Source organism: Bubalus kerabau, chromosome 4 (genome assembly GCF_029407905.1).
Source record: "Bubalus kerabau isolate K-KA32 ecotype Philippines breed swamp buffalo chromosome 4, PCC_UOA_SB_1v2, whole genome shotgun sequence".
In the NCBI taxonomy this organism is placed as follows: Eukaryota; Metazoa; Chordata; class Mammalia; order Artiodactyla; family Bovidae; genus Bubalus; species Bubalus kerabau.
This window is the reverse complement of record NC_073627.1, coordinates 137,357,982-137,385,687: the sequence shown is the minus strand read 5'-3', so window position 1 is coordinate 137,385,687 and position 27,706 is coordinate 137,357,982. Positions and strand designations below refer to the sequence as shown.

The window sequence follows — 27,706 nt, the reverse complement described above, 5'->3', positions numbered from 1 at the left end:
ATGGGTCGCAGAAGGGCCCGCCTATGGGCACTTTTCCAGCGCTGCAACCCCAAGGCAAAAGCCAAGACAAGGAAGACCTCGGCCTCGGCCCAAGTTCTGGAAGCGGAGTGGACTGACGTGAGAACAGCTGGGGGCTGGGCCCGTGGGATTGTCCCTTACCCAGTGAAGCACTGGGGCTGTGTTTCATTTTGTTAGCATGGTTGTGGGCCCTGCCGGGGGTCCCTGCCAGCCAGGGCGTTTTGGTCTTCTGGGCAAGATCGACCCCAGCAGGTTGACCTTGTAAGTGGTTGTGCAGGGGCTGCGTGGAGGATGGCCGGGGGCCCCACCAGAAGGGAAACGCTGGCTGGAGAAGTCACTGGGGCACGTGGATTGAGCTATAGAGTCAGTCCTTGAAGCAGAAATGCTAAGCCCCTTATCGTCTCCCATCTTACAAAGCACAGAACAGTGTGTCCAGTATTTTAATGATGGCTACCTACTGCTTACATGTATAACATACACCCTCACAGTTCACATGTCTACTACATGCCTCTTACAAGTGTTGGGCAGTGTTCTAGGTGCTGAATGCTCAGTGTGTAGTAGGGGATATGCAGCCCAGGATTTTTTTATGTGTGTGAAGAAAAATAGAAGAATGAAAGATGCCGTGTGGTTCAGTTTGAGCAAGTTCACCACGTAGATGGCACCGTGTGCACGAAAATTGTGATAAAATACATAAAACATGAATTTAACCCTTTAACCAGTTTATTGAATGACTGTGTGACTTCAGTGGGATCAGGCTAACAGATGGCTGTGGGGTGCCATCAGCCTTTTTCCCAGAGGAACACTCCAAAGCCTGGTGGCCTTGTAGATCTTCCCTTTCTTCTGCCCTGTCCCCAGTGGTTCTAGGTCACTGGTCTGTGTGTCGCTTAAGAACCTCTTTGCCCAGTTTGTTGTTAGGTTTATGTTTAGGAAAGTTTCTCAGGCTTCCCTGGGTCTTGAGAAGGCAGGCTTGGATTCCGGGTTCTCCCCTGCCGCGTGCCTGCCAGGTCGAGGTGGAGGCTAAAGGCTGGTCTGAGTTGTGGTGGTCTGTGTGGTCTTGGGGTCAGCGGACCCCTCTTCTCTGGAGGGGCAGGGAGACCCTCTGTGTGGAGGCTGGAGAGACTTGACAGGGTCAGTCCTCAGTCTCGCTCTCTTTTTAATTTGTGTTTGCATTTAGTTACTTACTCATTTAACTGTTTTCTAGGAGTTGGCATCACCTACCGAAGAAGTCAGTGCATACCGAGAGCAGCTTCTAGCAAGAGGAAAAGAGATTGCCAAGATGAGAGCTGAAAGGAACAACACCAGGGTCAGTAGGGGGATTCTCACGTGTGGACAGTTGCCCCACGGGGGTCACCACTGGGTTCCGTGTTGCTGTCTTTAAACTCTGTCTGGTTTTCAAGTCATTTTTCACATCTTCCCACTGAGCAGACCGGGGTGGATCAGATCGGGGTTCTCATACTTTGCTTCAAATTGATGATGAGAGCTAATATAATTTTAGTACATTTGAGGGGGGAGTTCTCTTAACTTACATTTTTGTCCATGCTACAGTGTGTGTGAGGTCTTAGTTCCCCGACCAGGGATTAAAACTCAGGACCCCTGCAGAAGTGTGGAGTCTTAACTACTAGGCCACTGGGGAAGTCCACTCTAACTTGCGACTGAACTGGCGGGATTGCGACTTGCCTTAGCATGGTTTCGGTGTTAGCATGAGGCTGAGAGGAGTTATCGGCCCTGAATTCAAGTATGAGGTTGAAGGTGCTCCTTTGGCCCCGCCCTGCAGCTGCTGCTGGAGCACCTGGAACGCCTGGTTTCACGCTATGTGCCGTCCCTCCGGATGACGATGGGAAAGCAGCAGGCGCAGTCCCCGGCCGGCATGAGAAGCAAGGTGGAGGTGCTCACGGCCCTGAAATCACTCTTTGAGTACCACAAGGCCCTGGACGAGAAGGTACCCGCCACCCGGCCGTCCTGGATTTGGACACTTGCTGCCTTGTTAGGTGGATGATGCATGTATTTATGTAACTGGTTGACTTTTGAGCTTCTTGAATTCTTGTAAATACATTTTTTCTGTAAGAAGTCAGAATGTTATATGGTTAAAAAGTGTTGCCTGTGTACATGCTCAGTCATGTCCAAATCTTTGCGACCCTGTGGACTGTAGCCCACCAGGCTCCTCTCTCCCTGGGACTTCCCAGGCAAGAATACTGGAGCGGGTGGCCATCTTCTACTCCAGGGGATCTTTCCGACCCAAGGATAGAACCTGCCCTCTTGCATTGGCAGGCGGATTCTTTACCACTGATCCACCTGGGAAGCCCCAGGTAAAAAGTATTAGTTGGCATAAATGTCTCAAGATTTATTATATTCTGTATATCAATTTGCAATTAAAAACTAGGTAATAGGATTATTTTAGGAACTTTTTTTTTCCTCTCTAACTTAGAATTTAAAGCTGTTAATAAGCAGATTTTCTTGACGTTAAGATCAATGAGATGTATTAAATGTCTTCTGTTACAGTAGCCGTGTTAAATTAGGGTGAGTGTACACTAAGACGTGCACTAACATATATACACACTTCAACACACAGTGACTCGGCCCCTTTTATTTCAGTTGAGAGCGATTACGAGGAGCACTTGAAAGGTGTAGTTTGTTAGAAGAAGAATTAGGTGCCACACATAAAGAGATAAGTTTGATCAGTCATCGTGTAGTTTCCGTGAAGGGTTTGTCATTTGTATCCTTTCATTTAAAAGAAGTATGAAGGCTGTAGTGGACATCAGATGTTATTTATCTTTCTGATTGAGGACCCTCCCACTTGGGTTATTTTAATGACTAGTAACCTAGACTTGTGGCTCAGAGCTGCAGGATCTCTTAAGTACCCCTTTGTCCAGTAGAAGACAAATTCTGACTCTAGTCACCTGGTTCTCTTTGGGATGGATAGCATCACCATGTATTTTCTTTTTATGCTGTATTTCAGTTTTGAGTTGAGTTTTTCCAAATGGAGTTTTGCTGTCTTGACTTATTTCTTTATTGTGATTCAAACTTTTGGTTTTAGCTGATGATTCTTAAAGAGAAGAAAAACCCGGAAAAGATACTGATGGACGGGGTGCTTGATGTAAATCCCAAGCAAGAAAACATGCCAAGTGCCGATGGAAAGGCAAGTCCCCGGTCCCACTCGATCTGGTTCTCGTCTTACCATCCAGTCTGTGCAGGGCTGTTGGGACCTCTCACCAAAGCACCATGTAGTTCTGTGAGACTGTGACAGTCGTGTGAGCTCCAGAGCACAGAAGGCAGTTTTGACCTCACCGGTTGCCCGGAAGTGCTGTGTTCCCTCCCTCCCAAAACAAGGCTGTCTAAGGCTTCCTTTCCCCCTTAGAGAACCCGCGACGGCTCTCTGGCTCGGGTGATCCAGCTCCAGGAAATCATAAACAACCAATTGCGGGAGAGCCAGATGAAGGAGCTCCTGAGCCAGATGGAGGAGCTTCTGGCAGCCCTCTCTGACCAGGTGACAGAGATGGAGGAGGACCTGGACACGGCCAGGAAGGACCTCCTCAAGTCCGAGGAAGTAAACGTGAAACTAGAGCGGGACCTGCGCGAAGTGAGTGACGGTGGACGTGTCTGTTGTCCTGAGGTGGAATGTGGGTCCCTTGTTCTCCCGGTGGTCTCAGCCTGGGGATGGCTGCGTGAGCAAGAGCAGAGCTCTGGCGAGACCGCAACTGGCTGCCTCCCCGCCTCTGCGTCGAGGTCTCGGGGTAGAAGAGGCCTGGTCCAGGCGGTCTGTTGGCAGTGGACCAACATAAGGGCAGCCCTAGCGCTGTGCTGCACCCCGGGTGTGGGCTGCTCATTTCTACAAGTTCTAGGGGGCCTAGTGTGTTCCTTTTTAAAAAGTTCATTCATCCATTCATTCATTGATGTGAGTATAGTTGCTTTACACTGCTGTGTCAATTTCTGCTGTACAGCAAAGTGAATCAATCATATATATATATATATATACACACATATATATACACACACACACACATCTCCTTTTTTAGATTTCCTACCCATTAACTTCACCACAGAGCACTGAGTAGAGTTCCCTGTGCTGTACAGTAGGTCCTTACTCATTGTTGACTTTATGCATAATATCAGTAGTGTATATGTGCCAACCCCAGTCTCCCAGTTCATCCCCCTATCTGCCTGTTGAATGTATTCCCGATGATGCTGAAATTCCCTTCTGATTCACTCAGGCGAGTCTGGTGACGTCTGTGGAGCCCGTTCTCTCGGAGAGATGGGAGCATGCTGTGTGGGCTCTGCTGAGGCAGCTTGCCTGGCCATCTTCTCTAGTTTCTGAGGTTCCGCTCCTTGAAGGGATGTGTGACAGTGACATGGCGGTCAGACAAGACGAGTGGCATTTGCTCACCCTCAGATCCTCAGGCCCGTGCTGTGTAACCATGTAGAATCATGATGCTTCTTGTGGTCATGTCTGCGGGTATCATGATTTATGAGAAACTACCTAACAGTCATTGTGAAAACAGAAGAGTGCTGGGGGCTCAGGCCTCCTCCTCAGCTTTCCTTTGTACACAGGCAGACAGCCCACCCTGCCCCACCCCTCCACCATGAGACCGTCTCAGAGAGAACCCCTCCAACATGTCTTCCAGCAGGTGTTTAGTAGCTTGGTGTGAGTAATTCTGTGTGAGAACTCAAAACAGAAATATTTGCACATCTTTGTATAACCTGTTCACATTACTCTTTGGCAATAGGAGGAGATTAGGTGGCAGAGTTTAATATGTAGAGAATTCTGGAAAAAGCGTTTTTAGAACCTTTCACTTTTAATGTCAGGACAACATTGGTTACTTAGTGACTACGGAGGGACCTGAAATGGAGTTTGAGCTGGTGGACAGGAGCTGCACCGGCAGCAAGTTCTGGTCCTGGTGTGAGCGTTTCACACATGTGGTGTAACTCTGCTTTAGAAGAACTAGGCTTGGGAAGGCTGCTTCCAGTTGTGTTACACTTTGACTTCTGTTTCCACTCATTGATATTCTTACTTTAATTTTGAGGAAATTGCATGAGATTTTTCCAACTTTACCTGAGGGAATGAACCTCAGAGCTCCCTGTTGGATCTGTTGAAGGTCCCTCCCTGTTCTGGGTCAAGCACGCCTGTATGGTGTAGGAGACAGAGGTCCTCGTTTCATGCCAGATCCCTTCCCTCCTGGAATTCTTGCAATGACAGGGTAGTTAGTGTACTTTTTGTTTGCTGTTTGGGTTTATTATGTAGAAAAGAAGCTTGGTAAATCGAGTGGCCAGACAGACATTAAGACAGATGGGTGCCATCGTGGCAAATGTGACATTTGAGGTACGCGCGATTTTGCTCACGTCTAAGAAAACTGCCATGTCTAGGAGTTTACTTTTGAGGATGCTAATTTTGTGTTTGATTTGAAACTTAGGATTTAGTCCAGCTTTTTTACTCTTAAGTGTGCTGGAGTATTCCATGATAATGACTTACTTTTCTCCTCTGTAATGCCCGGTGTAGGCCATGGCCCAGAAGGAGGACATGGAGAAGAGAATCACTACACTTGAGAAACGCTACCTCGCCACACAGCGCAAAGCCTCCTCTGTGCATGACCTTGATGATAAACCTGAAAATGAAATCGCAAATAAGGATTCTCTGCATCGACAGGTAATGGCCTTTACTGACCTGTGTCTGACTTTTATAGTAGTGAATACTGAGGAAGGAAGGTAAAGACCTTTTCATGTGACTCCCATGTTGGAAATCAAGTCCCAGTGTAAAGTTCTTATGACCCGAAAATACTGTGCTCGAAAGTGTGGATGTACATCATGATAAATCAACTGTACTGAAAAGAAATACAATGTTTAAAAACTGAGGGTGACTGCAACTTACAGGTTTGAATGGTTTGGGATTTGGTTTAACCATTTTGTGGAATTCCACTCCTGACTCTTTTGTTTTACTTGACTTGAATCTGTTGGCTTGTTAGCATTTTTCCTGAAAGAGCAGAGAGCAGCAGGGAACTTCAGGGCAGCTGGCTGCCTGTTGGGAACTGGGGTCTCTGTGACAAAAGGCAGGGTTAGAGCTCCAGTCTGATTAGGGTGTGTACTTCCTATGGTTTGGTGAGCTTTACTCGCTCCTGTTCCCGTGTGGTCTCAGATAATCAGGACTTACCCAGGAAAACCAAATCTGGCTTCTCCAAAACAAAGTGAGTCAGTCTGGTGTGTGACAAAGTGTATCATTGGCCCCACCACAAAAATAAAATCCTAGAAAGCCATTGAAATTTATGATGTGGAATGCTAATTAAGAGCATTATGATATACAAAATAATGGCTGTAAAAGGCAGATCAGGAAATACTACGTACCATATGCTGTTGTTTTCTGAGGGTTTTAAAGCATATCATATTGTTTATGTATGTACATAGAGGAATACGCACACAGAAAACATAAGAAAGCTGCTTAGAAACAAATGCTAACCTCTCAGGAACCCGAGTGTATAGATAACTTAATTTTTTTTCTTTTTCAAACAAGAATCTAAATGTTCTACATTGAAAGTTTTTCAGAGTAAGAAGATCTGTTAAAAGAATAATCGTGTATTTACAAATATTAGTTGACTGGCATTTCACCAGGCACACTCTGATCAGGTCTGTTTCAGAGGAGATGAAAGACATGTTTTGGCTTACAAGCCTGTGGCAATCTGTAGTCGGTAGGGTTCCCTTCAAATGATGATTCTGGTGATGTTTTAAGAAGGGTCAGTACTGAACCCTTATTCCCTTGTCAAGAAGAATGAATACACTTCTACAGAAAACTGATCTTCTTTAATATATAAGAACTTTTTTTTTTAAAGACTTCTTTGGGGACGTTTAGGAAAAGCAAATACTCTTGCACGAGGTGTTCTGCCCACTGAGACCAAGCCCAGGAACAGAGAGAAAAATTACCGTGACGCTGCTTCCGAAACAGAACTAATCCAGTAGACACGTGCATTTAGGTTTTGTCTCAGCTTACTAAAAACGGCAGCGGCTACACCACTTGGCCTGTTTGGATGCTCTGCTCTCCCTTTGTAGGAGGAGGATAAAAAGCGACCGTTGCAGGAGCACCTGGAGCTGGAGGAGCAAAAGCTGCAGCAGACGCTGCCCAGGGCGGAGACGCTGCCAGAAGGGGAGGCTGAGCTGGCTCAGCGGGTGGCCGCGCTCTCCAAGGTGCTGCTCTGGCTCCCTGGGGGGCGGGCGGGGAAGGGCCTGTTCCATGCTGTCCCACCGTGCCCCTCCCCGTGCTGCTCAGTCCACAAAGGAGCGCAGACGCGGGGAGCGTGCTGCCCGGCTGAGATAGGAGCACGCCCTGAGTGTCAGACAGTCCCTGCTCCCTTGTCATCCCTCCGTTAATTTCCCTCCAGCTTTGTCCTGTGTTCTGAGTGTCCCCAGGACGCTTCAGCTCCAAGTCACTGCTGCTCAGAGTTCAGTCAGCACCTCAAAGCCTAGCAGGATAGAGAGCTAGAAAAATCCCATTCTCGTTTAAGAGATGGCCAAAATAGCTCTGTAATGAACACAGTTTTAAGTCTTGATTCATACATTGTTGAGTAAGTCACAGCGGGGCACGGTGCAGACCCGGGGCCCCACTCCCAGCTTGCAGTCCCCGGGAGCCCGCGGGTGAGAGGCCGCGTCCCGGAGACGTGGCGCTGCTGGGGGCATGGTCCCCACAGCCCGCCAGCCACCCCGTCCTTCTGGTGGGCAAGGTGTGGCCCCGCACTGCTGGTGGGTACTGGCTGGGCATGGAGAGGTGGGCCTGTGCTGGTGCGGCTGTCCGGAGCGTTGCCCGGAGCTCAGTGAGTGGCTGAGGGGCCTGCCATTCGCGGGAGGCCGGTGGTGCCGGGTGCTCGCAAACCCTCCCAGAGCAGGGTCACTAATAGCCGCCAGGGGGCACCCTTCTGCCTGTGATCTTCCTCTCAAGGGGTGGTTTCTTCTCTCCCCTGACATCTCTGCTGTCTGTCCCTGGTCGGCCTTGTAGTCTGAACTTTGGTCTTCCGGAAGCTCTGTCACTAAGGAGGCTAAACTGTTGGAACTGACCTCCCAGCTTAGGAAGGTAGAACGTGTGCTCTTGTGCGTCCCGTGCTTGCCACTGCCCTGCCCGCGCTGGCTCGCCACAGGCAGTCTGAGGAGGCTGTGCAGTGGCCGCGGGTGCGGGGCCCGGGGCGGGGGCGAGCCCGTCTCCTCTCACGAGCCGGTCAGCAGCACCCTCCGTCAGCCACGTGTCACACGCGAAGCCGCGCTGGCTGCGTGAGCAGGCGAGCGGGCGTGCCCCCCACCCCCCCACCCCCCCCCCGCGAACCCAGGGCCAGTGGTCTGCACAGAGCATAGCCCGCTTGCCACCCCTGCGGTCACAGCCCGCGTGTCGTCAGGACAGGGTCGTTGCGAGCGGAGCTGACGCTTTTCTTGGCCGACAGGTGGAAGAGAGACACCGTAACATCAAGGAGAGGCTGCGCCAGATGGAGGCCCAACTGGAGGAGAACAGGAAGGAGCTGCTGGGGGTGCGTGTGCTAATGGGGAGGCCGCGTCCGGGCCAGAGACGCGGCTTGGGCGGGGCCAGTGCTGCTTTCTCCGCTGCTCCCGTCTCTGCCATCGAGTGTGTGTGTGTAGCCCTGTCTGCTGATCCAGGCACCCAACCTCGGGAGCAGGGCCAGATGTGGTCACCCGTAGGTGGTGGGCAGGGGCCAGGGGGTCCCCACGTTCAAAGAGGCTGCTTGTTGCTCGGACCAGCCAGGCCGGGGAGCTGCTCGGGATACAGTTGGACCTTATGAATGCCCCTCAGACAGACCTGAGGGTGCCAGCCCGAGGCCCATGGTGCCCAGGTGTGGAGGTGCTTGCCTCGGACGTGGCGCTAGAGTCCCACATGCCCAACTACTGGTCCAGACATGGTGTGTGTGTATAGGATGGCTGCTCCTAGGCAGGAGGAGAACCGTAGTTCCGCTGGAACAGAAGGCCCGTCAGGAAGGGTGATGGTGGGGGCTCGCATCAGAGAGTCCTGAGAAAGGTTTCCCAGAAGGGTTGGCCACACAGTGATGCAGACCATTCAGGAAATGGAGTGGGGATCCCAGGTCCAGCCTCAAGTGTCAGTACTGTCCCCACCATACCTGTGTTCTTGGGCCTGACTGCAGAGCCTCACACGCGGGCTCCCGGGGGGCTGTGGTTCTGACTCCCATCATGAGACCTGCAGTGAGGCTCCCTCCCTGCTTAGGCAGAGAGGACAAGGTCTCCTGATCGGGGGTGCACTTCCTTACTTTCAGAACTGCTATTCAGAGGCTGTTGCGATTGGGATGCTGTTTATGACTAAGCCAATTCAAAGTCAATTTTTGTTTTGCTTTAAAAATATTTGAATGCCAATGCCTTATTGGGGAAGCTGTGACAGGTTTTATTTCCGTGGGCTCAAAAAGGGGTGGCCCAGCCCTGGGGAGGGGTCGTGACACAGACAGAGGGCGAGGGTACTGCCCATGGGGGACAGGGAGCCGGCAAGCCAGCACCTCGAGGCTGCCCCTTGGTTGCTTTGAGGTCATATCTGGGAAATCAAGGCAGGACCTGGGAGAGAGTGGGGCAGGGGGGAGAGACTTGTGGAGAGAAGGGTGTGAGGTGTGAGAGCGGGAGGGTGGCATGGGGCCCAGCAGGCACTCTCCCGTGCGTCTCAGATGACAGAGCCGACCTCGCGGTGTGAGGGGCCATCCCCAGAACAGCCCGAGGGCCTGTGCCCCGAGAGGAGAGCCACGGGGGTGCTGGCCCTCCCGTCCCCTGGCTGCCCCTGCTCGCTCCTGTCTGTGTGTGTTCAGACCAGCGTGGGAAACGGAGGGCTGGGAACCCGCGAGGACGGCACTCCCCGGTGAACTAGTACCAGTGATAACCTCTGAGGGGGGACCCAGCGGCTGCGGAGCTGAAGGATTTTTTTCTAATTTTCCTTCAGCGTGGCTGATGGAAGCATGGATGTATTTTTTTACTTTTCGGTTTTTGTCTCTGACTCCATCAGCCCACCCTTGTGAATAACCTCATAGGATTGCCTTCCGTCCACACTAAGACCTGAGTGTCACCAGGCCATCTAGGAACTGGAGTCTCCTCCTGCCCGTTTCTTCAGTACTGCTCGCTTAAGAGATGGCAGTGTCTCATAAGCATGGCCCATGTGTCCAAAGTCAGGGCTTCCATGTAAAATTGTGTTCAGTTCCTGATAGACTTGAGCTGCCCAGAATGTCGCTGACGAGACGTGGTCCTGTCGTGCCCAGGTGCAGCCCCTGAAGGATCAGGACCGGGAGCACGGGCAGCAAGCCAGCGTGCTAGCCAACGTGGCCCAGGCGTTCGAGAGTGACGAGGGCGCGTCTGACGGCGAGGGCGACGGGGTCACCCTCTTCAGCTCGGCCTCTCTGCTGTCGCCCAGCGGGCAGGCCGATGCTGAGACTCTGGCCATGATGATTCAGGAGCAGCTGGCCAAGATCAACGAAGAGATCCGGTGGGTGCGCCTGAGCCCAACTCCCCGGAAACTCGGTTCCTGTGAGGAGCTGTCTTCTGCTTAGAGAAGTCTGAGTGTTCCTTAGTAAGAAAACGGACTTCAGGTCTGCTTCAAGAAGTTTCAGTTCTGAGCTTGCCCTTGATTATAGAGCTCAGTCAGCCAGGGCATTCTGTCCACAGTGTGGTGTCGGCACTCTGCGGGGGCGGGTGTTGTGGGGTGTCCCCCTCTCAGCTCTGGGCCCCAAGGTGGGTGAGGTGCCGAGGAGGTGTCTCCTGCGGCCCGTGCATCCTCCGGCACTGAGGGTTCGCCCTCGTGTGTCCCTCGGAGCCTCCCACGTTCTGGTGAAAAGCCACCTGGAACAGAAAAGCTGGGGTTCTGGGATTGGCAAATTCCCACTCAGATCTGCATTTCCTTTTTAACTTAATCTTTAACTTTAACTTAAAAAGTGTGAAGATTGGCTTGTTGTAAGATAGTGATATGTTACTGTATGTTACTCTCAGGACATGTGTTTGAGTTTTTCTCATCTCATCAATATATTTAAAATGTTTTCTTTAGACACAGTCTTGGCAGTTCTAACAGTTTACAAAACAGGATAGAACCCAAAGGCCCGCCTTGTGGTGAGCAGGGGGCCTTGGGTCTGGGTGCAGCCGTGTGGCTGGGGGCCCCGAGGCCTGCCTGGTGCCACACCCGCGCACCTGTGCCTCCCGTCCCGAGTCCACGTTCAGAGTGGCCACAGGCCGGTGACCCTGCACAGGACCTGGCAGAGCTGCTGCTCAGATTGTTCTTGTCCCGTCAGCCCTGGCTGAGGTGCCCGTTCCTGCCGGTCGAGTGCGGGGGCTCGGGCAAAAGGCAGGGGTGAACGGCACAGCCAGCAAACGCAGATGGTGCCGCCTGCACTTTTGATGCCGAGACAGACTGCCTTATGGGCCGTGTTTGAGCCACAGACAAGCTCAGAAAGACTGTCTTTCCCCATCCCCGTAGGAAATTTGGAACGGTTATATATTAATATTTTTGTTTTTACAGCAAGTGGTCAGGTAAAAGTGATTTTTTCCTTATGCAACAAGTTGACATGATGTAAATGGTAAACTCTGTCCATCAACTTGTCAACAGTGAAAAACGTTCAAGATGTATAAGTAGAAGTGAAACTTGAGAGTTTACTACCTGTAAGGATCTTGTATTTTAATTTGGAAACCATTTGCATAATCATGCATTTAACCTGTATATAAAATCATCCACGACACATTAGGGGAGAAGAGCAGTAACTGAATTCTAGGTTAATACAGCACATTGACATGAATCCAGAAACTCACGCAAAGCTGGTGGAGAACTTCAAGTGATGCGTTTGTACATATACAACCTTTAAAAAAAAATTAAAAGAGCAACTCAGCACTTCATCTGGTCTGGAGACTCGTGTTTAGAAACTCCAGCTTGCTCATGAATAGCTGTTTTGGTTATACAGAGTTCTGGATTCCCAATGGAAAAGACTTGAGGCACTGACGTGCATCTCTGCCCTGAGGGCAGGGAAGGTAAAGGTTGTCAACTTCAGGTATCTCCTCACATGGAGAGAGTCGCCACCCAGACCCCATCAGAATGGTAGAGTAAATAAGTCAAATCAAACGTGAATGATCAGGGACCACTTTGTAAGACTCAATGATAAGTTATTTTAAGTTTGAGAATATTCCAAAGAGGGAAAGTTGAACCTTTTTGCTGAGATGTTAATTGAGCAACTGTTGGTGGAATTTGCTAATCGTGACACAGAATGCAAGCCCAAATTTGTTGTCCAGACACATGCCTCTGGTGACAAATGCAGGTGGTGATTTTATTCTATTTTAGGTTGATCCAAGAAAAGGCCGAGGGGATTGAGAGCAGGGTGGGCAAGAGGAGCCCAAGTAACCTTCGTCGTTTTAAAACCTTGAATTCCCTCAACCTGAATCCCGCCTCCTCGCATGCCAGCTCCTTCCCGCCCAGCAGAGGGCGCTCCAAGCCCCTAAGGAGGCGGCACAGCCCGGCGCGGAAAGTAGACAAGCTGGACATCATGACTCTGGTATGTGTCTGTGCTCCTCTCCGAGCACACTGTTTTTCTTTTGTTTGTTTGTTTTTTCTCTTTTCACCCAGAAGAAAATCAGGTACATTTGCTACACTCAGAGGTCTAAGATTTTTAAAACTGCCTAGTCTTTCATCGGGCTTCCCTAGTGGCTCAGACGGTAAAGCATCTGTCTGCAATGCAGGAGACCCGGGTATGATCCCTGGGTTGGGAAGATCCCCTGGAGAAGGAAATGGCAGCCCACTCCAGTATCCTTGCCTGGAAAATCCCATGGACCGCGGAGCCTGGTAGGCCACTGTCCATGGGGTCGCCAAGAGTCGGACACAACTGAGCGAGATCATTCCATAATCGCACAGTGACAAATTAGTCTTGATATTTGGACCACCGGCTTAGCACGTCATCATGAACTCAGCCAGAGCCTGCCTCTGTAACGTTGGGCCTGGCCTGTGCTGGGACAACAGCAGCTGCAGGGAAGTTGCTGTTCTCAGGGAGCAGACCGCTTCGTGAGAGTAACCGTAGGCAGCTCTCACGGCGTGTGGAAACCGGGCAGCACATTTCCCACTGGGGATGCCCGGCTGCAGGGTGCAGGGCGTGCGGCGGGAACCAAACCAGGAATCTAAACTGGTCTGCTTGCTGATGGGCCTGGCTGTGCGCTCAGGCCAGCTCTGCGTGTGAAACCAGGTTAAAAGCCCGGTGCCCCAGGGCCCCAGGGAAGAGGTCGGGCTTCTTCACTCTTCCGAGTCTGAAAACGGGATGACGACCTAGGGCTTTCGGTGACAGAGTGTGTGGCTCTGAAGCACGTGTCCCAGCTTTCTTCCCTGCTTGCTTAGGTTTTGTGAGTGCATCGCTGTTCACCCATGAAATCAGGTTCACAACACTCTGCTTTGTCACTGCACTTGTATTGTCCCTTTTTTGGTGTTCCACCCACTTCATGTTAGCTGCATTGTTAGTCAGCATATCATTAAATTAGTGTGAATCATTGTAGCGGCATGTGAAGTGGTAACTAGTCCATTGTGTGGTCTTTGGAGACACTGTTTTTCTAATTTGCATCACTGGCTAATTAGTTGATATTTAAAATTCTTTGACGATTTCTCTGTGGTTTCATGCTTGATTTCCTTCCGAGTATTTGTAAAAGAACAGTTGTGTATATTTTGTCCTGTTGTCGGATTTCTCTGACGGTGCGTCTGCTTTCATCATTGGTTTTGATTTCCTGGCTCATCCTGTTGTCTGCTTAGTGGTTGTCAATTCAGAGCCCAGCTTCCCACCACTGCCCCCCCTCGCCCCCGAGGCTGTAGTTCACCCATCCATCTCCCCTTCCCCGTCCTCCCACCTGCTCAGGTCATAGCAGTGCTGTGGGTGCACTTAGTCGGGTTTGTGCTTTGTCTTCATGTCTCATTAAATGGTGTTTTTCCCCCAGAGCAGTAAGTTTGAATTAGCCTATCACTATGCAGTTACAAGCATCATGTAGATGGATCCTCAACTACATATCATGTGTAATTCATAAATGAGATTATCCTTACCTATAGAAATGATCTTCTTAAGTGTAGAATTAATGGACTTTTGACACAATATCCTTTCTATGTTGGTGCTTGTATTTAAGACTATAAATCTCATCAGCTTTTGCACAGTTAATGTCTCTACTAGACTCTCTAAAAAACTATCTTCTCTGGTGAATAAAATGTAAAGACTGCACCTGCTATTATGCTAGCTTCCATTCTTACATATTTTCACAGGGAACCTGCTTTAATACATTTATTTTGAGAAATTTTAAATCAAATTCTAGGTAAGCATTTTCCATTAATATCCAATAGGTGGTTAGATTTGTTCAGTGTTAAAATAGGTATTATGGTAACTTCCTCATCAGTTAAATCACTATTTTAAAGTATAACATCTTTTTTATTAAGAGAAACTAACGTATAGAGAAGTTTGGCTGAGAAGAGACAACTGTTAAGGCCCTTTATTGTAGAGAATGCTGTGCTTTAATAAATCATGATGTTGTAATAGAATTGTATCTTCCTGAGTAATAATTTATAGTGTTTAGTAAATCTTGAATAGCTTATTTAATTTCTGTGGTAAAAAAAAAGGTTCTGTTTCCAGTTACACGTTCTCTAAATCGTCATCTCACTTCTATGTTTGCCACCATTTTTGCTATACTGTGTTTGTCTATGCTGATTCTTGAAGTTTTAGCTTCAAAGTCACAATAAATCTGGTTTCTCTTCCTTTCTTTGCATGCATCTATCAGCCTAGTGATTTAAGGAAGCATTGTTGAAAGGTAAACTATTTAGCATGCCTTTGTTTCTCTGTGAAGTATTAGAGAGTCCTTATCATTTTATGTGAATGAACACTGTGTGGTTATGTACTGGTGAAAAATTGACATTTTAATGGAAGTAATGAAACCCACCCACCACTTAAAATATGTTGATGGTTCTGTTGGAAATAGGTCATTCGTTGGGACGATTGTAACAGTTTGCCTATATCCCACTTGTTTGCCTTCTAATCATCTCATGCTTATTTATAGTAGACATAGTATTATTTATTATTTTTAAATTTTTCTTTACTTATTTTTTTGACTATGCTGCACAGCTTATGGGATCTTAGTTCCCCAACCAGGGATCAGACCGGTGTCCCGACAGTGAAAATGCCAAGTCCTAATGTCTGGACTACCATGGAATCTCCGCTTAGAGTTTTTTTTAAAACAAATGACTGACTCAGAGCCATAGATGTTAGATTTGGAGGAAGCCAATTTAATGATGGTGGGTAGCAGTGTGCAGGAGACTCTGTGCGCCAGGCACCGTGTCAAATGCTTTCCGAGTCTGTCATGTAATCCCGCAGACACCCAGGTGAGGTCCAGGCTGCTGTTATCCCCATTCAGCAGACATGGACACTGAGGCTTAGAGAGGCCGGGCACCGTGCCCAGGCTCGCACACCCAGTAGCAACTGTATAAGTGAGACCTGTCTGGACCCCGAAGGGGTTAATCTGTTCCCCACACTGTTGCCACCACTGTCTTTCCTGTCTTCAGACCCAGGACCAGCGGAAAAGCTGGGAGTCCAGGCGAGATCATTTTTTTTAATTAGTTTATTTTTTAATTGAAGGGTAATTGCTTTACAGAACTTTGTTCTTTTCTGTCAAACCTCAACATGAACCATCCATAGGTACAGATACATCCCTTCCCTTTTGAACCTCCCTCCCATCTCCCTCCCCATCCCACCCCTCTAGGTTGAAACAATCAGTTCTTAGTGAAGACCTAGGACGGAGGAGCCTGGTAGGCTGCAGTCCATGGGGTCGCTACGAGCCGGACACGACTGAGCGATTTTACTTTCACTTTTCACTTTCATGCATTGCAGAAGGAAATGGCAACCCACTCCAGTGTTCTTGCCTGGAGAATCCCAGGGACGGGGGAGCCTGGTGGGCTGCCGTCTGTGGGGTCACACAGAGTCGGACACGACTGAAGTGACTTAGCAGCTGCAGTTTACTTTATGTAAACCACAGTGAACAAATTACACTCAAACTGCAAGCACTTCAGTGTGTAGCCCCCAGTCTGTATGTTACTGAGAAATACAAGCCAGACACATGGTGTTCGCATGGAGGGGTTAGGTACCTTTTCTGTACTTCACTTGCTGTCATGGGTTCAGTAACCTGCATCATCACTAAACATGATCTTGGGTGGTGGTACAAGCTGTTTCCTTTTCTCCTTCAAACAGAAAGGTCTGGACGGCTTTGCTGAGAGGTTTCTTACTCTTGCTAGTAGTGCTCCTGAGCAGCATCTGGCGATGAACACAGTCCTTTCATCAGGGCAGTTCATGCCATGCAGGGTTCACAGTGCTGGCGTGGCTCCGCTGTCCTGCCTGTCGGGGCCATCTGGTCGCTGGATGCAAAGGAGGGCGGAGCCTGGCTGCAGGGAGGCTCCTGGCCAGGATCTCTGCACTCAGTAGGGTGCTCTCGCTGCCTCATGGCCCTGCTTCTCTTGAACAAGACAGTCCTTTAAGATGGCATTAAGCTAGAGCAACACATTTTTTTGTACTTGGCGGATAGCATCGCTAATATGTTTTCAAATAAGTTTCTGGTTATAATGTAAAGCCTGTGTGATTGCCTTTTTTGACACAGTCTATCGTTAGCCAGTTTTACACTTACCTCACTCCCTCAGCTGCCACCTATACCAGAAGAGGTACAAGATGACAAGACCGCCATCAAATGTGAAGCCTCGACCCCCGCCTTGCTGCGGTTCCTTCGGCTAGACCGGCTGGACAGGGGGTCACCGCACAGAGCCAGCTACGAGGACATCAGGGACGCCCGCAAGTAAGGGGCCTGTGCGCCTCGTCGTTAGTCTCAGGAGCCCTGCGCCTCTTGTCTTCAAAGAGTTGCAAGGATGATTATAAAGGAATCCCACTGGATTCGGTGCCTGTGTTTAGTGGTGAACTTCAGGTGCCGGGGTAGAAGAGTTCAGTGACCTCAGTGATTTTAAAAAACATCCGTCTCTATGTGTTGACTCCTGTGGGAGATTTCTTCCTGCTCTTGCTAGAGGTCTGCCCAGCCTGGGACGCATTCCTGATGGTTATGGCTCCGTGCCTCTCGGATTTGTTCTTGAGGGTCCCTCCCTTTTTCTCAGGGGTCTCCTCTCAGGAGACTGTCTGTCACCTCCTGTGACTGACCCTGTCCTCATTCAGACCCCCACCTGCTGAGCTCCCGTCGTGAGCCAGGCAGCACTCGATGGAGGGCACATGTGGTCACCTGACCTGCAGCCCTGCACACGGTGACCGTCACTCTCCTGCCACGGCCGGGGATGGTCACCCTGTGAGAGGCGGGGGGAACTGCCCAGAGCAGGGGAGCTCGCCTTCTCTGGGAGGGTCGTCACCTGCCAAGCAGCGACCCTGAGGGAGGGTTGGAGGGCCCTCTGCACCAGCTCATCTGGAGTGAAGCCCTCCTCAGGGGAGAGCTCCAGGCAGAGAATCTCAGCTTCCCAGGGCCGTTGTTTGTGGCCGGAAGCCTGCATTGCTCGTGTGGAGTGTGGTTGGTGAAGCAGACTCCACTGTCGGCTGTGAGGTTGAGGCACGGGTGTTGCTGGGTGGCCAGTTCTATCAGTAGGTCTTGTGGAGGGGTGTGTGTTTGCACAAGGGCACCGGTTAAAGGTTGTTTTCTCTCCCCAAAGCTCGACAGGCTCTCAAGACAGCCCCGGGGGCAACCCCAGCAGCAGCCAGGACTCGCTGCAGAAAGCCCCAAAGAAGAAGGGCATCAAGTCCTCCATCGGTCGTTTGTTTGGCAAGAAGGAGAAGGGCCGGCCTGGACACCCCGGCAAGGAGGCGCTAGGACCAGGTGGGTGCCTCACCATTCAGAGGGAGGAGGGTCTGCATGCATGTCTCTTCTGTGTCTCTCCCACTGTCCCCATGAGGCTCCTGTCACTCACGCTGGGTGTCCTCCTGGGAGGAGCAGAGGAGGCGTCTGTCTTCTTTAGGGTCCGAGATGATCAGATCAGTTGATGAATGGATGTGTGGATGGATGGATGGATTAGTGAGTGGATGGATGGATGAACAGATGGCTAGCCAGATGGGTGGATGAACAGAGCACGGAATGAATATTGCAGATGTTTATACTGCAGTGCTAGAAACATACTCTACGAAATGGATTGAGTAGGAGCTGGGCAATGAGTGTTTCCTGCAGAACAGTGACAAGTGTTTGGAAACGGCCTAAGGGCTCATCAGTGAGGGGTGAGGTAAAATCTGTGGACACCCCACAAGGAACAGCACCCTCTTCTTCCTGCCACTTTCCCCATCCCCAGGAGCTCATCATGGGTTCTGCCCATGCCCCCTACTCCATCCCAGAGCCACACAGGTCCTCCTGGCGTCTCCTCATCACACAGTGTTATCAGGCCCCCATCTCACTCGGCTTCATCTCCTGAAGGACAGGGTATGTTCCTGCCTCTTCAGCCAGAGATTTGTTGAGTGTCTTGTTTGTGCTGGGTGTGGGATGTATAGGGGTAAGTAAAACAGATATGGTCTGGAGCACAGTCAAGTGAGAAGAGAGAAAAAGCAGATTATTAAATGCTCTCCTTATTATTAATAAATATGACGCTGAGATGGATGGTGCATTGATTATATACCAGATGCTGTGTGTGCCCCTTACCAAACAGGTGCTGCCACCTCCCTATTTACAGAGGAGGAGACAGTGATGGTCATGCGGTTAGGGAGTGGTGAGGGCAGGTTCACACCCATGCAGTGTGACCATGCACTTTGCCGAGCCCCAGCCACCTCTCTGGTGGATGCAACAGGAATGAGATGGTTCTATGGCATCACTGATTCGATGGACATGAGTTTGAGCAAACTCCAGGAGATAGTGAATTACAGGAAAGCCTGGAGTGCTGCAGTCCGCGGAGTGGCAAAGAGTCGGACACAACTGAGCGACTGAACTAAAACCTGAGTGTGTGCTGAACTGCTTCAGTCGTGTCTGACTCTCTGTGAGCCCAGGGACTGTAGCCCACTAGCTCCTCTGTCCATGGGATTCTCCAGGCAAGAAGACGAGTGGGTTGCCATGCCCTCCTCCAGGGGAATCAAACCCCATCTCTTGTTACCTCTTGCAGTGGCAGGCAGGATCTTTACCGCTAGAACCACCTGGAAAGCCCCAGCGAACGCTGACAACTAGGAAATGCAGAAAATAAGGGCTGCTCCTAAGTTAAACTGGAAGAGCAGCAAGCACAGATCGTAAAGAGGAAAACACACGATGACCGACAACAGTGCTGACAGAAACAAGCAGGGATGCGTTCACCCACATCAAGAAAATGTGCCCTTCAGAAGAGGAGCCCTTGGAGGGACAGTTGGAACCGGAATGAAAACCGAGGCCATGGTCAGCAGTGCCCACTCACACGGCCCGAGTGAGCTTTCTGCGTCCCCAGAGCTGCTGGTGGTACCATCTGGGCGCTGAGGCCGGGCAACGTCCCCGAGTGAGCTAAGGCATCCCTGCTCTCCTTCCAGTGCTGCTGCGGGGCCCTCTGTGGGCGGCCACCCTCATCCCCTGCTCTGCCACCCGCTGGGGCCCGACTGTTCCCCTGGGATCCTTTCAGCCCTTGAGCTTGTGTGTTCCCAGCCCTCTGCCACACCAGACCGGGACTCAACTCAGGACTTGGGCTTGAGATATCGAGGAGACCGTGAATCTGGAAGGACACAGCCCTGGGGCTCTCGAGTGACCACGTGAGAGAGCTGGAGCGCAAAGCCCCCTCGGGGAGGAAGCAGAGCTTTGAAATGTGCCCACACCCACTGCTGCTTCCGGCACAAGTGCCTCTTCTTTGCCTCTCCTTGGCCTGAAACAGACCCCAGCTGCTACTGTTGTTCCGCAGGTGATTCCTAAAGATGCACCTCCTGCAAGAGCTATCGTCCTGCTGCTCTGGGGCTGCCTAAGTGTGCTCAGGAGTGTCAGACAAGTGGGGCTGCCACGCCTGATGCTGGGGAAGGGCCTGATGCTGGGGGAGGACCTGATGCTGGAGGAGGGCCCTGATGCTGGGGCAGGAACGTCTGATGCTGGAGGAGGGCCTGATGCTGGACTATGGGCCTGGTCCTGGGGGAGGACCTGATGCTGTAGGAGGGCCCTGATGCTGGGGCAGGAACATCTGATGCTGGACTAGGGTCTGATTCTGGGGGAGGCCCTGATGCTGGACTAAGGCCTGATGCTGGGGGAGGTCCTGATCCTGGACTAGGGCCTGATGCTGGGGGCAAACGTCTAATGCTGGTGGGAGGTGTGATGATGGTGGGCAGCCTGCTCCCAGATGTACTCAGAGTTGATTATAAATATGAGAAATCTTTTTTTCATACTTTCCTGACCACCTTGCTATGTTCTTTTTTTCTGAAGCATAATTGCTGTGCAATATCGATTTGATTTCTGCCATACATCAACATGAATTAGCCATAGGTGTACATATATCCCCTCCCTCTTGAATCTCCCTCCCACCTCCCTTTGCTACATTCTTGTTTCTATGGATATATGAATAATAAAGACTGTTGACTAAAATAACATAAACAGCTCCCACACACAAGCATGCACACGCACACTCCCTAGTGCATCATTCGGGTCCGCGTCAGGGTTGCCCTCGGCCACCCCGCCCTGGGATCCACGGTGAGCCTTGACACCTGCACTTTGTTCCCACCCTCGGCCCGCTGGCCACGCCTCAGCAGCAGAGGGGCCCTGTCCCCACAGATGCTGAAGTGATGAAGCCTCTTGTCTCCGGAGCCAAGGGTACGAACACCTAGTCGGTCGTCCTTTGGGGACACCTATACTTCCGCCTTCTAGCCTTTCCATTGTATCCATCCGTTTCTCTTAACAGAATGTCCGTGTGATGACACGGGCTCCCATTACCAGCTCTGGTCTGTTCTCATTGAGAGTACAGCTTACCCTCGGCACTCTCTATTGGCAGCGGGAAATTTTGCTCCAGTACTTTATTGAAGCAGTGAGTGCAGTGAAGTCGCTCAGTCGTGTCCGACTCTTTGCCACCCCGTGGACTGTAGCCCGCCAGGCTCCTCTGTCCATGGGATTCTCCAGACAAGAATGCTGGAGTGGGTTGCCATTTCCTTCTTTAGGGGATCTTCCCAACCCAGGGATCGAACACGGGTCTCCGGCATTGCAGGCAGACGCTTCATCCTCTGAGCCACCAGGGAAGCTCTGACTTTATTGAAAGAAAGCAATAAATAATACTGTGATAAAAATAGTTCAAAAGTAGACTGGACATACTTTGTCACATATTCAGGAAGATCACAAAAGATTAATAGAAAAACAGAATGGTAACAATGAATTGTACAAGGAAATTAAAGGTAGAACCCACATGTAGAGAGACATGCTGTCTCTGTCTACCGAGATAGCAGCTGCATAAGGCAGCATCATCTGAACGCATCTCTTACTAGCTTTTTTAATGTGCTGCCGAAAAAGTAAAAGTTACCTTTGCTACTTAAACTATCCAAAATGGCTATGTCATCAAAATCTAAAAATGTACCCCTAGGTCCATTCTTTAAACATGTTTACAAACAGATGTAAAGAGATGATTTACATAAGAAAAATAAGGCCTTTGTCAGAGCTGCACTCTGCTGTCTGTCTGTCTGGGATGTGGCGCCCTCAGTGTTCAGCTCGATGGCTCCGCAGCGGGTGCAGGGCACCGCGGTTGGTCCTCGAAGAGTCTCACTGGAGGCGAGGGATCCAGGTCCACAGAGACGAGGTTACAGGAGAGATTTTCATAGTCGTCTTCTAGTCATCCTTTCAGCCCAAATTTCATTAGAAGCTCACATTTAACACCCAGTACTTTTAAATCGCTTCACACTGCAGACAAAAAGCATGTCTTCCTAGAAAAAAAAGTACAGTTTAAGTCAGTCGTTAAAATACAATTGGTTGAAATTAAGTTCACTCATTTCAGAGTGATTGTTGGACAGCTTGGTTACATTCTGGAAGGATAATGCACACCGTGTCATGATGATTTTACAATCGCAGTAAAACCCCTTCTCTCATGGTTTAACATTTAAAAATTAAACAAGAATAATTACAAGAAATGCATCATTTACAAAAGCCCTATATTTGTTCATAGGATTTATACAGACAAGCATTACAGTACATTCATTTGAAAGACAAAAATCAGGTATCAGAACATGAACTGATCTGAAAGGAGATTCATAGCCCGGATATACAAGAAAAAGTAAGTATATAAATGAAGTCATAAGTTTACATAAATATAAGAAACATTAAATTTTAAAATATTTTCTCTGTGGTATTCATGAATTTTTCACTAATTAAAAACTCTGTAATAAAATATCTTAGGGTCCATATAACAAGTATTAACAGATTAAAGATTGCATTGAGTTCAAAATGTAGTCTTTGTCGTATTCTGGACGCTGTATAATCGCCTGCAGAATTAGTGCAGGTAAACTGGAAACAAACAGACGAGTCAGTCCAGGGACGGCGGCTGGTGCCGGAGCCCCTGCCCCTTCAGACACCCCACCCCCACCCCATTCTGGGCTTCAGCTGCTTTGAGAATCCAGAGAAACACGAAGGACCAAGCAGATCAAGGAGAGAACTCTGTGGCTGACTTTATTCTGACATATAGCTAAAAGCTGCTGGTAAAAAAACTTACAACTCAATCCAGCTTTCCAGCTGAGCCGTGAACAGGACAGAGCAGACAGCCTCGTGCTCTCAGAGCGGCTGGAGCAGGGCTGGGCTCCCGGGCTGGACCCACCAGAGGACCACCCAGAGCAGAACCTGCAAGGGACGGTGGCCCCTCAGCAGCGGCCGACCCCCAAATGCTGGTGCACTTCAGTGTTAAACACTGGCCTCCGAACGGAGAGGCCCAGGGCAGGGCAGCCTCGTGAACCCTGATGCTCTGGGCCCTGTGCCCTCTGAGAACGTGCACGCAGGGCGTGGCCAGCAGCACTGCTGCTGTGGGAGGGACACCCGTGTGCATGGACGCGAGGGAGACTCGGGCCCTGCTCTGACTACTCCGGCGGCAGCCAGGTGCCAAGGTCATGTTCTCTGCTGCTGAGGGCTCTCCCGGGCTGACCTCCGGAGACCCGCTGACCCTCCAGTCCTAGGGTGTCACCTCCATGCCCTTGCGGGACCAGGCCAGCCTGTACTCACCCCGAAACTCAGCAGGAGTAAGTCCTGACTGTAGCAGAATCCAGCCTCTGCGTTCCCGCCATGCTTCCTGGTCCCAAGAGTGCGGGAGGAAGCGTGCAAACACAGACTGCGGGTAGTCGTGGAACGTCACATGGGGCACAAGGACACTCACACTCACACCCGCAGCAGCGCCCACTCCTACTGAGGGTCTGGGGAAACTTTTAGAGGGTGGATGAGGCGGAGAGAGCGAGCCTGGGGGCTGTCACGTGGGGGTCCCTGCCACCTGGGGGGGCGGGGTGGTCACACTAGAGCAGCACCGGCACATTCGATGACAGAAACGCCGTCATGGGGACAGCTACTCCACGTGACCAGCTAGCTGCCAGTCTCTCCTGAGACCTCCAGATTCACAGAGCTCCAGATTCACATATTCGACACAGTCTATTGTTACCCAGTTTTACACTTACCTCATTCCCTCAGCTGCCAGCTTTACGGGAAGAGGTACGAGATGACAAGACCACCATCAAATGTGAAACCTCGACCCCCACCTCTCTGCGGTCCCTTCGGCTGGACCGGCTGCAGACGGGGTGCTGTGCACGGCCAGCCACGGGGACCTGAGGGACGTCTGCAAGTAAGGAGCCTGTGCGCCTCGTCGTCAGTTTCAGGAGCCCTGTGCCTCTTGAAAGTGATGGTAGGATAATTTTAAAGGAATCCCAGTGGATTTGGTGCCTGTGTCTAGGGGTGTGTGTGTGCGTGTGTGTGTTTTCTGGTAGGCAGGTTTCTCTGGATCTGGTGTTAAGGTGGATGTCTAACTCTGTGTGTGTGTGCGCACATGCACAAGTGGGTTGTTCTTTGCTCTGTTGCTACACGTGGCAAACTCTAGGAGGTTCTGGTGGCTTCATAGGGAACAATTCAAAGTACGAAGATTTTCTGACCACAGAGGATAATCTTAGTTCTGTCAGTCAACCAGAGACAACATTGACTCAGGGAAAATGCCTTGTCTATAAAACGTGAAAAAATGTTTTAGTATTCCAGAAAAAAAATCACTTGAATATAGTTTAACATTTTTGGCATTATAGATGTGAGAATCAGTTTGTTTCTCAAAACTATTTTCTTTCTATTAAGCCCAATTTGTCTCAAAGTTATTCTTTTAATTGCTAAATGTACACAGCCAACACATCCACTTTCAGAGCATTTTTGAGGGTTGGTGAATCTCAGATTTTCACGTTGTGTGGAAACTCGCAGGGAGAGCACTGCGGGCTCACCAGGCGCTGGACACGCTCCGTGAGGAAGGGAGGCCGAGGCCGCGGGACCGTCCGCATCCCTGTTGGTCATCGCAGTGTCCCGGGCGTGCGGGGACTCCCCTCAGGCATCACGTACCTCCTGCTCTACATGCTGTCTTTCCTCTTCCCCTTGGTGGACACTGTCACGCGCCAGCTCCAGGGGAAGCCGAGTCAGCAGGTGTGCTGAGCTGTGTGTGTCCTGAAGCCTCCCCGTGGGGCTCGTCCCCAGCTCCAGGCTCTGAGCTGAGCAGCGCTGCAGGAGTGGGGCATGGTGTTGGTGAAGGGGAGCCCAGCGAGCCCTCGTAGGAGGTGCTGGGCTGTGTGGACGGTCAGTCTCTGAAAACAAGGCCACACCTGTTGTCTGGGTGGTGCCACGTGTGTAGCATTTGATGGGAAGAAGCTCACACAGCCATCTTGTTAGGAAAGACAGCTTGACCGTGGTGCTCATGTCCTGCTTTAAAGTGCCCGTTGTCATCCACAGATGGTGTGGCTTTCTCTCGGGCGTGTCTGTTCCCCATAGAATTCACGGTATTTCCGAATGTCTTTCTCCTGTGACTCTAACTTTAAGGCAAGGAAGCATGCCACGTCAGTTGACTGCTAAGCAAGTGTTTTAACGAATTGCACTTGGGGTCTCAAATTTGACCCTCGAGGGGGCAGAGGAGGTCTGAGCTAAGTAGCCCCGCAGGGTGGCCCGAGCAGGGTCATCACAGCGTTCCACAGAGCAGGTAGCCCCCCAGGCTCATCTCTGAAGCTGTCTCTGTAAAGCTAGGTTTCAGCTGAGAGTGAGCCAGTGACAGCAGAGTGATGCAATATCCTATAGCCGAGGAAGGAAATAAACCCCAGCAGAAGCCAAGCGAGTCTTCCATTTGCTTCTGGATGGTGGTTGTGGTTGGGACGCAAACTCCAGGCACGTGATACATGCCTTGTTCCCCTGGGATATGGGAATTTAAAAAGTTTGCCTTTTTTAAAAACTCTCCCTGAGCTATTAAGGGGCTTCCCTGGTAGCTCAGACGGTAAAGCATCTGCCTTCACCGATGTGGCAAACCTGGGTTTGATCCCTGGGAGATCCAAGATCCCCTGGAGAAGGAAATGGTAACTAACCCACTCTAGTACTCTTGCCTGGAAAATTCCATGGGTGGAGGAGCCTGCTAGGCTACAGTCCATGGGGTTGCAAAAAGTTGGGCAGGACTGAGTGAATTCACTTTCACTTTCACTTCTTGAGCTATTAAGATACCTGTTGTGTTTTCTGGTATAATTATTCCTAGAAAACAGAATATTTACTATTCTAGGAAACTTAAGGTTGACTTAAAGGAACAGTTACTTGAAATTTGATGTGAACCATTTCGAGCTTTAACCACACATAGACTTCACAATCTTAAGTAAAGTCTAATGCCATTTGAGTGTATTGAAAAGCCACTGTGTATCTTTAGGGAATTCCCTAGCAGTCCAATAGCTAGGACTCTGCACTTCCACTGCATGGGGCCTGGGGTTTGATCCCTGGTTGGAGAACTAGGGTCCCACAAGCCACACAGGGGCCTAGTCAAAAAAGAATGACCAGTATCTTAATTTAGCACATAGCTAATTAGCTGAACAGCAGTGTAGGATAGAAACAGCCCCCATCCACCCCTCTCCTTGCTTGCTGTGTTAGAGTGCTCTGTGTTGAAAGTCTGCGCTGCTCTTTGTGTGTCTGGTGTGAAATGCTGTGCATCCCTGAAGCTCTCTCAGGGACAGGTTCCTCTGCTCAGACCCCGGTGTGGTTTCTTCTTCTATGTATCTGTCCTAACTGTTTAGAAAGGGAAGAGTGGATGTTTTTCTTGACTACCCTCCTCCCTTGGATGTGCAGACTTCTAAATCCTTTAAGGTTGGCAATAGCTCTTTCATCGGGAAGGATGTGATTCTATAAGGAATTGCGGGGACTCATTCAGCATTTCATGACTCAGGGTTCTTTGTAATATGTCTGAACTCTCATTAAGTAGATGGCTTAGAAGATTAAAGGAAAATGATGAGATGCATACTATTTCACTTTTGCAAATTTATAAAGAGAATAAATACTTAGGTTAACTTGTTTTATACCCGTGTGTAGTAGTGATTCTTGAATTTTGAATGTTTCGTTACTTGTAGGCATGAGTTGCTGGAGGAAGCCTGGAGACAAGGCGTGCCTTCGCACAGTGGGACGGGCCAACTGTTGTGGTCCGGCTGGAGGTGTGTATGCGCCCCCCCACCCCCACCGCACCCGCACCCCCGTCCTGGGCCCCGTGTGTCAGTCCCTCCACAGCCACGCATAACCTCTTGCCTCCTGTCTCCCGTCCCAGTTCTGAGTCGGGATGCCAGCCTGGTACGTGGCTGCTTGCGAGCCAACGTGAAGAGCGGCGTCATCATGCCTGCCCTGTTGGACACGGAGATCCAGCGTGAGATCGGCATCAGCACCCCGCTGCACCTGCTGAAGCTGCGCTGGCGATCCAGGAGATCATGTCCCTGACCGGCCCCTCCGCCCCTCCCACGTCCAGAACGGTGCACCTCCCTCCTTCCGTAGGGAGAGTTCGCGCCCCGTTTGTGTCGCTTCCGGGGTTCTCTATACAGATGTCCACTGTTCCAGCTTAAATAAGGTTCTAGCATTCAAAACCATGACAGCTTTTCATTTGCGGCATTTGTGTTGTTAAAAGATAGATGATTGAATACTTCAGACAGATCATCTTTGTAGCAGCTGGGCTGCAGTGGCAGTGTAATAGAGAGGCGGGAGCTTTTGAAAACATGAAAAAGGGACTTCTGCAAACGTGAAAATTGTAAAAAAAAAAAAAAAAAAAGGAAGTTTTTGAAAATGTATTAAAAGAAATGTAAATATAAATGTCAAGAAAGTGAAAGAGAAAAGGCTTAGCCCCCAGGCTGCATTGTTTTTCCCTCATTTGACTTGTCAGGCCTGTCCTCTTCAGCAGATTCCTTTTCAGGAGCTGTAGACCCTGGGCTCTCAGGGTTTAAGAGTCCATACATCCGCCAGGTCGCACCAAGTCGTGTCATGCTCATCCAAGTTTCCTCCACGTGGGAAGACCTTGAAAGTCCTGTAAGAGGGTCCTCCTAGTTAGAAAAATTAAAACGAATCTGGTGGAAACGTGGATTGTTGCCAGGAGATCAGGGCCGGCCAGCTCCTCATTTCTCGAGTGCAGACTCAGGACACAGCTCAGTCCCCACGCTTGGTGTGTCCACTCTGGAGAGGAACCCTGGTGAGGAGACGTGACCTCCCAGAGGTACCTGCCCTGAGGAGCAGGTGGAGCCTGACTCAGGCTCACGGTTATTTTACACAAAAAGCGTGAAGGCTTTCTCGTCCGTTTGTCTTCCTTGTTTCTAAG

The 27,706-nt window shown here is 50.2% G+C and overlaps 1 protein-coding gene across 1 annotated transcript; it reads left to right on the top strand.

Annotated features, from left to right (window-relative positions):
* On the top strand, positions 1 to 26,963 carry LOC129650984 (liprin-alpha-1-like). Its single transcript, XM_055579733.1, is given in 23 exon segments — positions 1 to 117; positions 1,220 to 1,321; positions 1,793 to 1,961; positions 2,613 to 2,704; positions 3,053 to 3,154; positions 3,374 to 3,595; positions 5,510 to 5,656; positions 7,048 to 7,182; positions 7,988 to 8,062; positions 8,424 to 8,507; positions 10,242 to 10,465; positions 12,299 to 12,509; positions 14,752 to 14,781; positions 16,655 to 16,806; positions 17,657 to 17,820; positions 21,602 to 21,642; positions 24,325 to 24,540; positions 24,883 to 24,947; positions 26,484 to 26,521; positions 26,524 to 26,564; positions 26,675 to 26,711; positions 26,714 to 26,812; positions 26,815 to 26,963. Coding segments are annotated over 23 exon segments (2,712 nt in total).
* Positions 26,964 to 27,706: the final 743 nt, after the last annotated feature.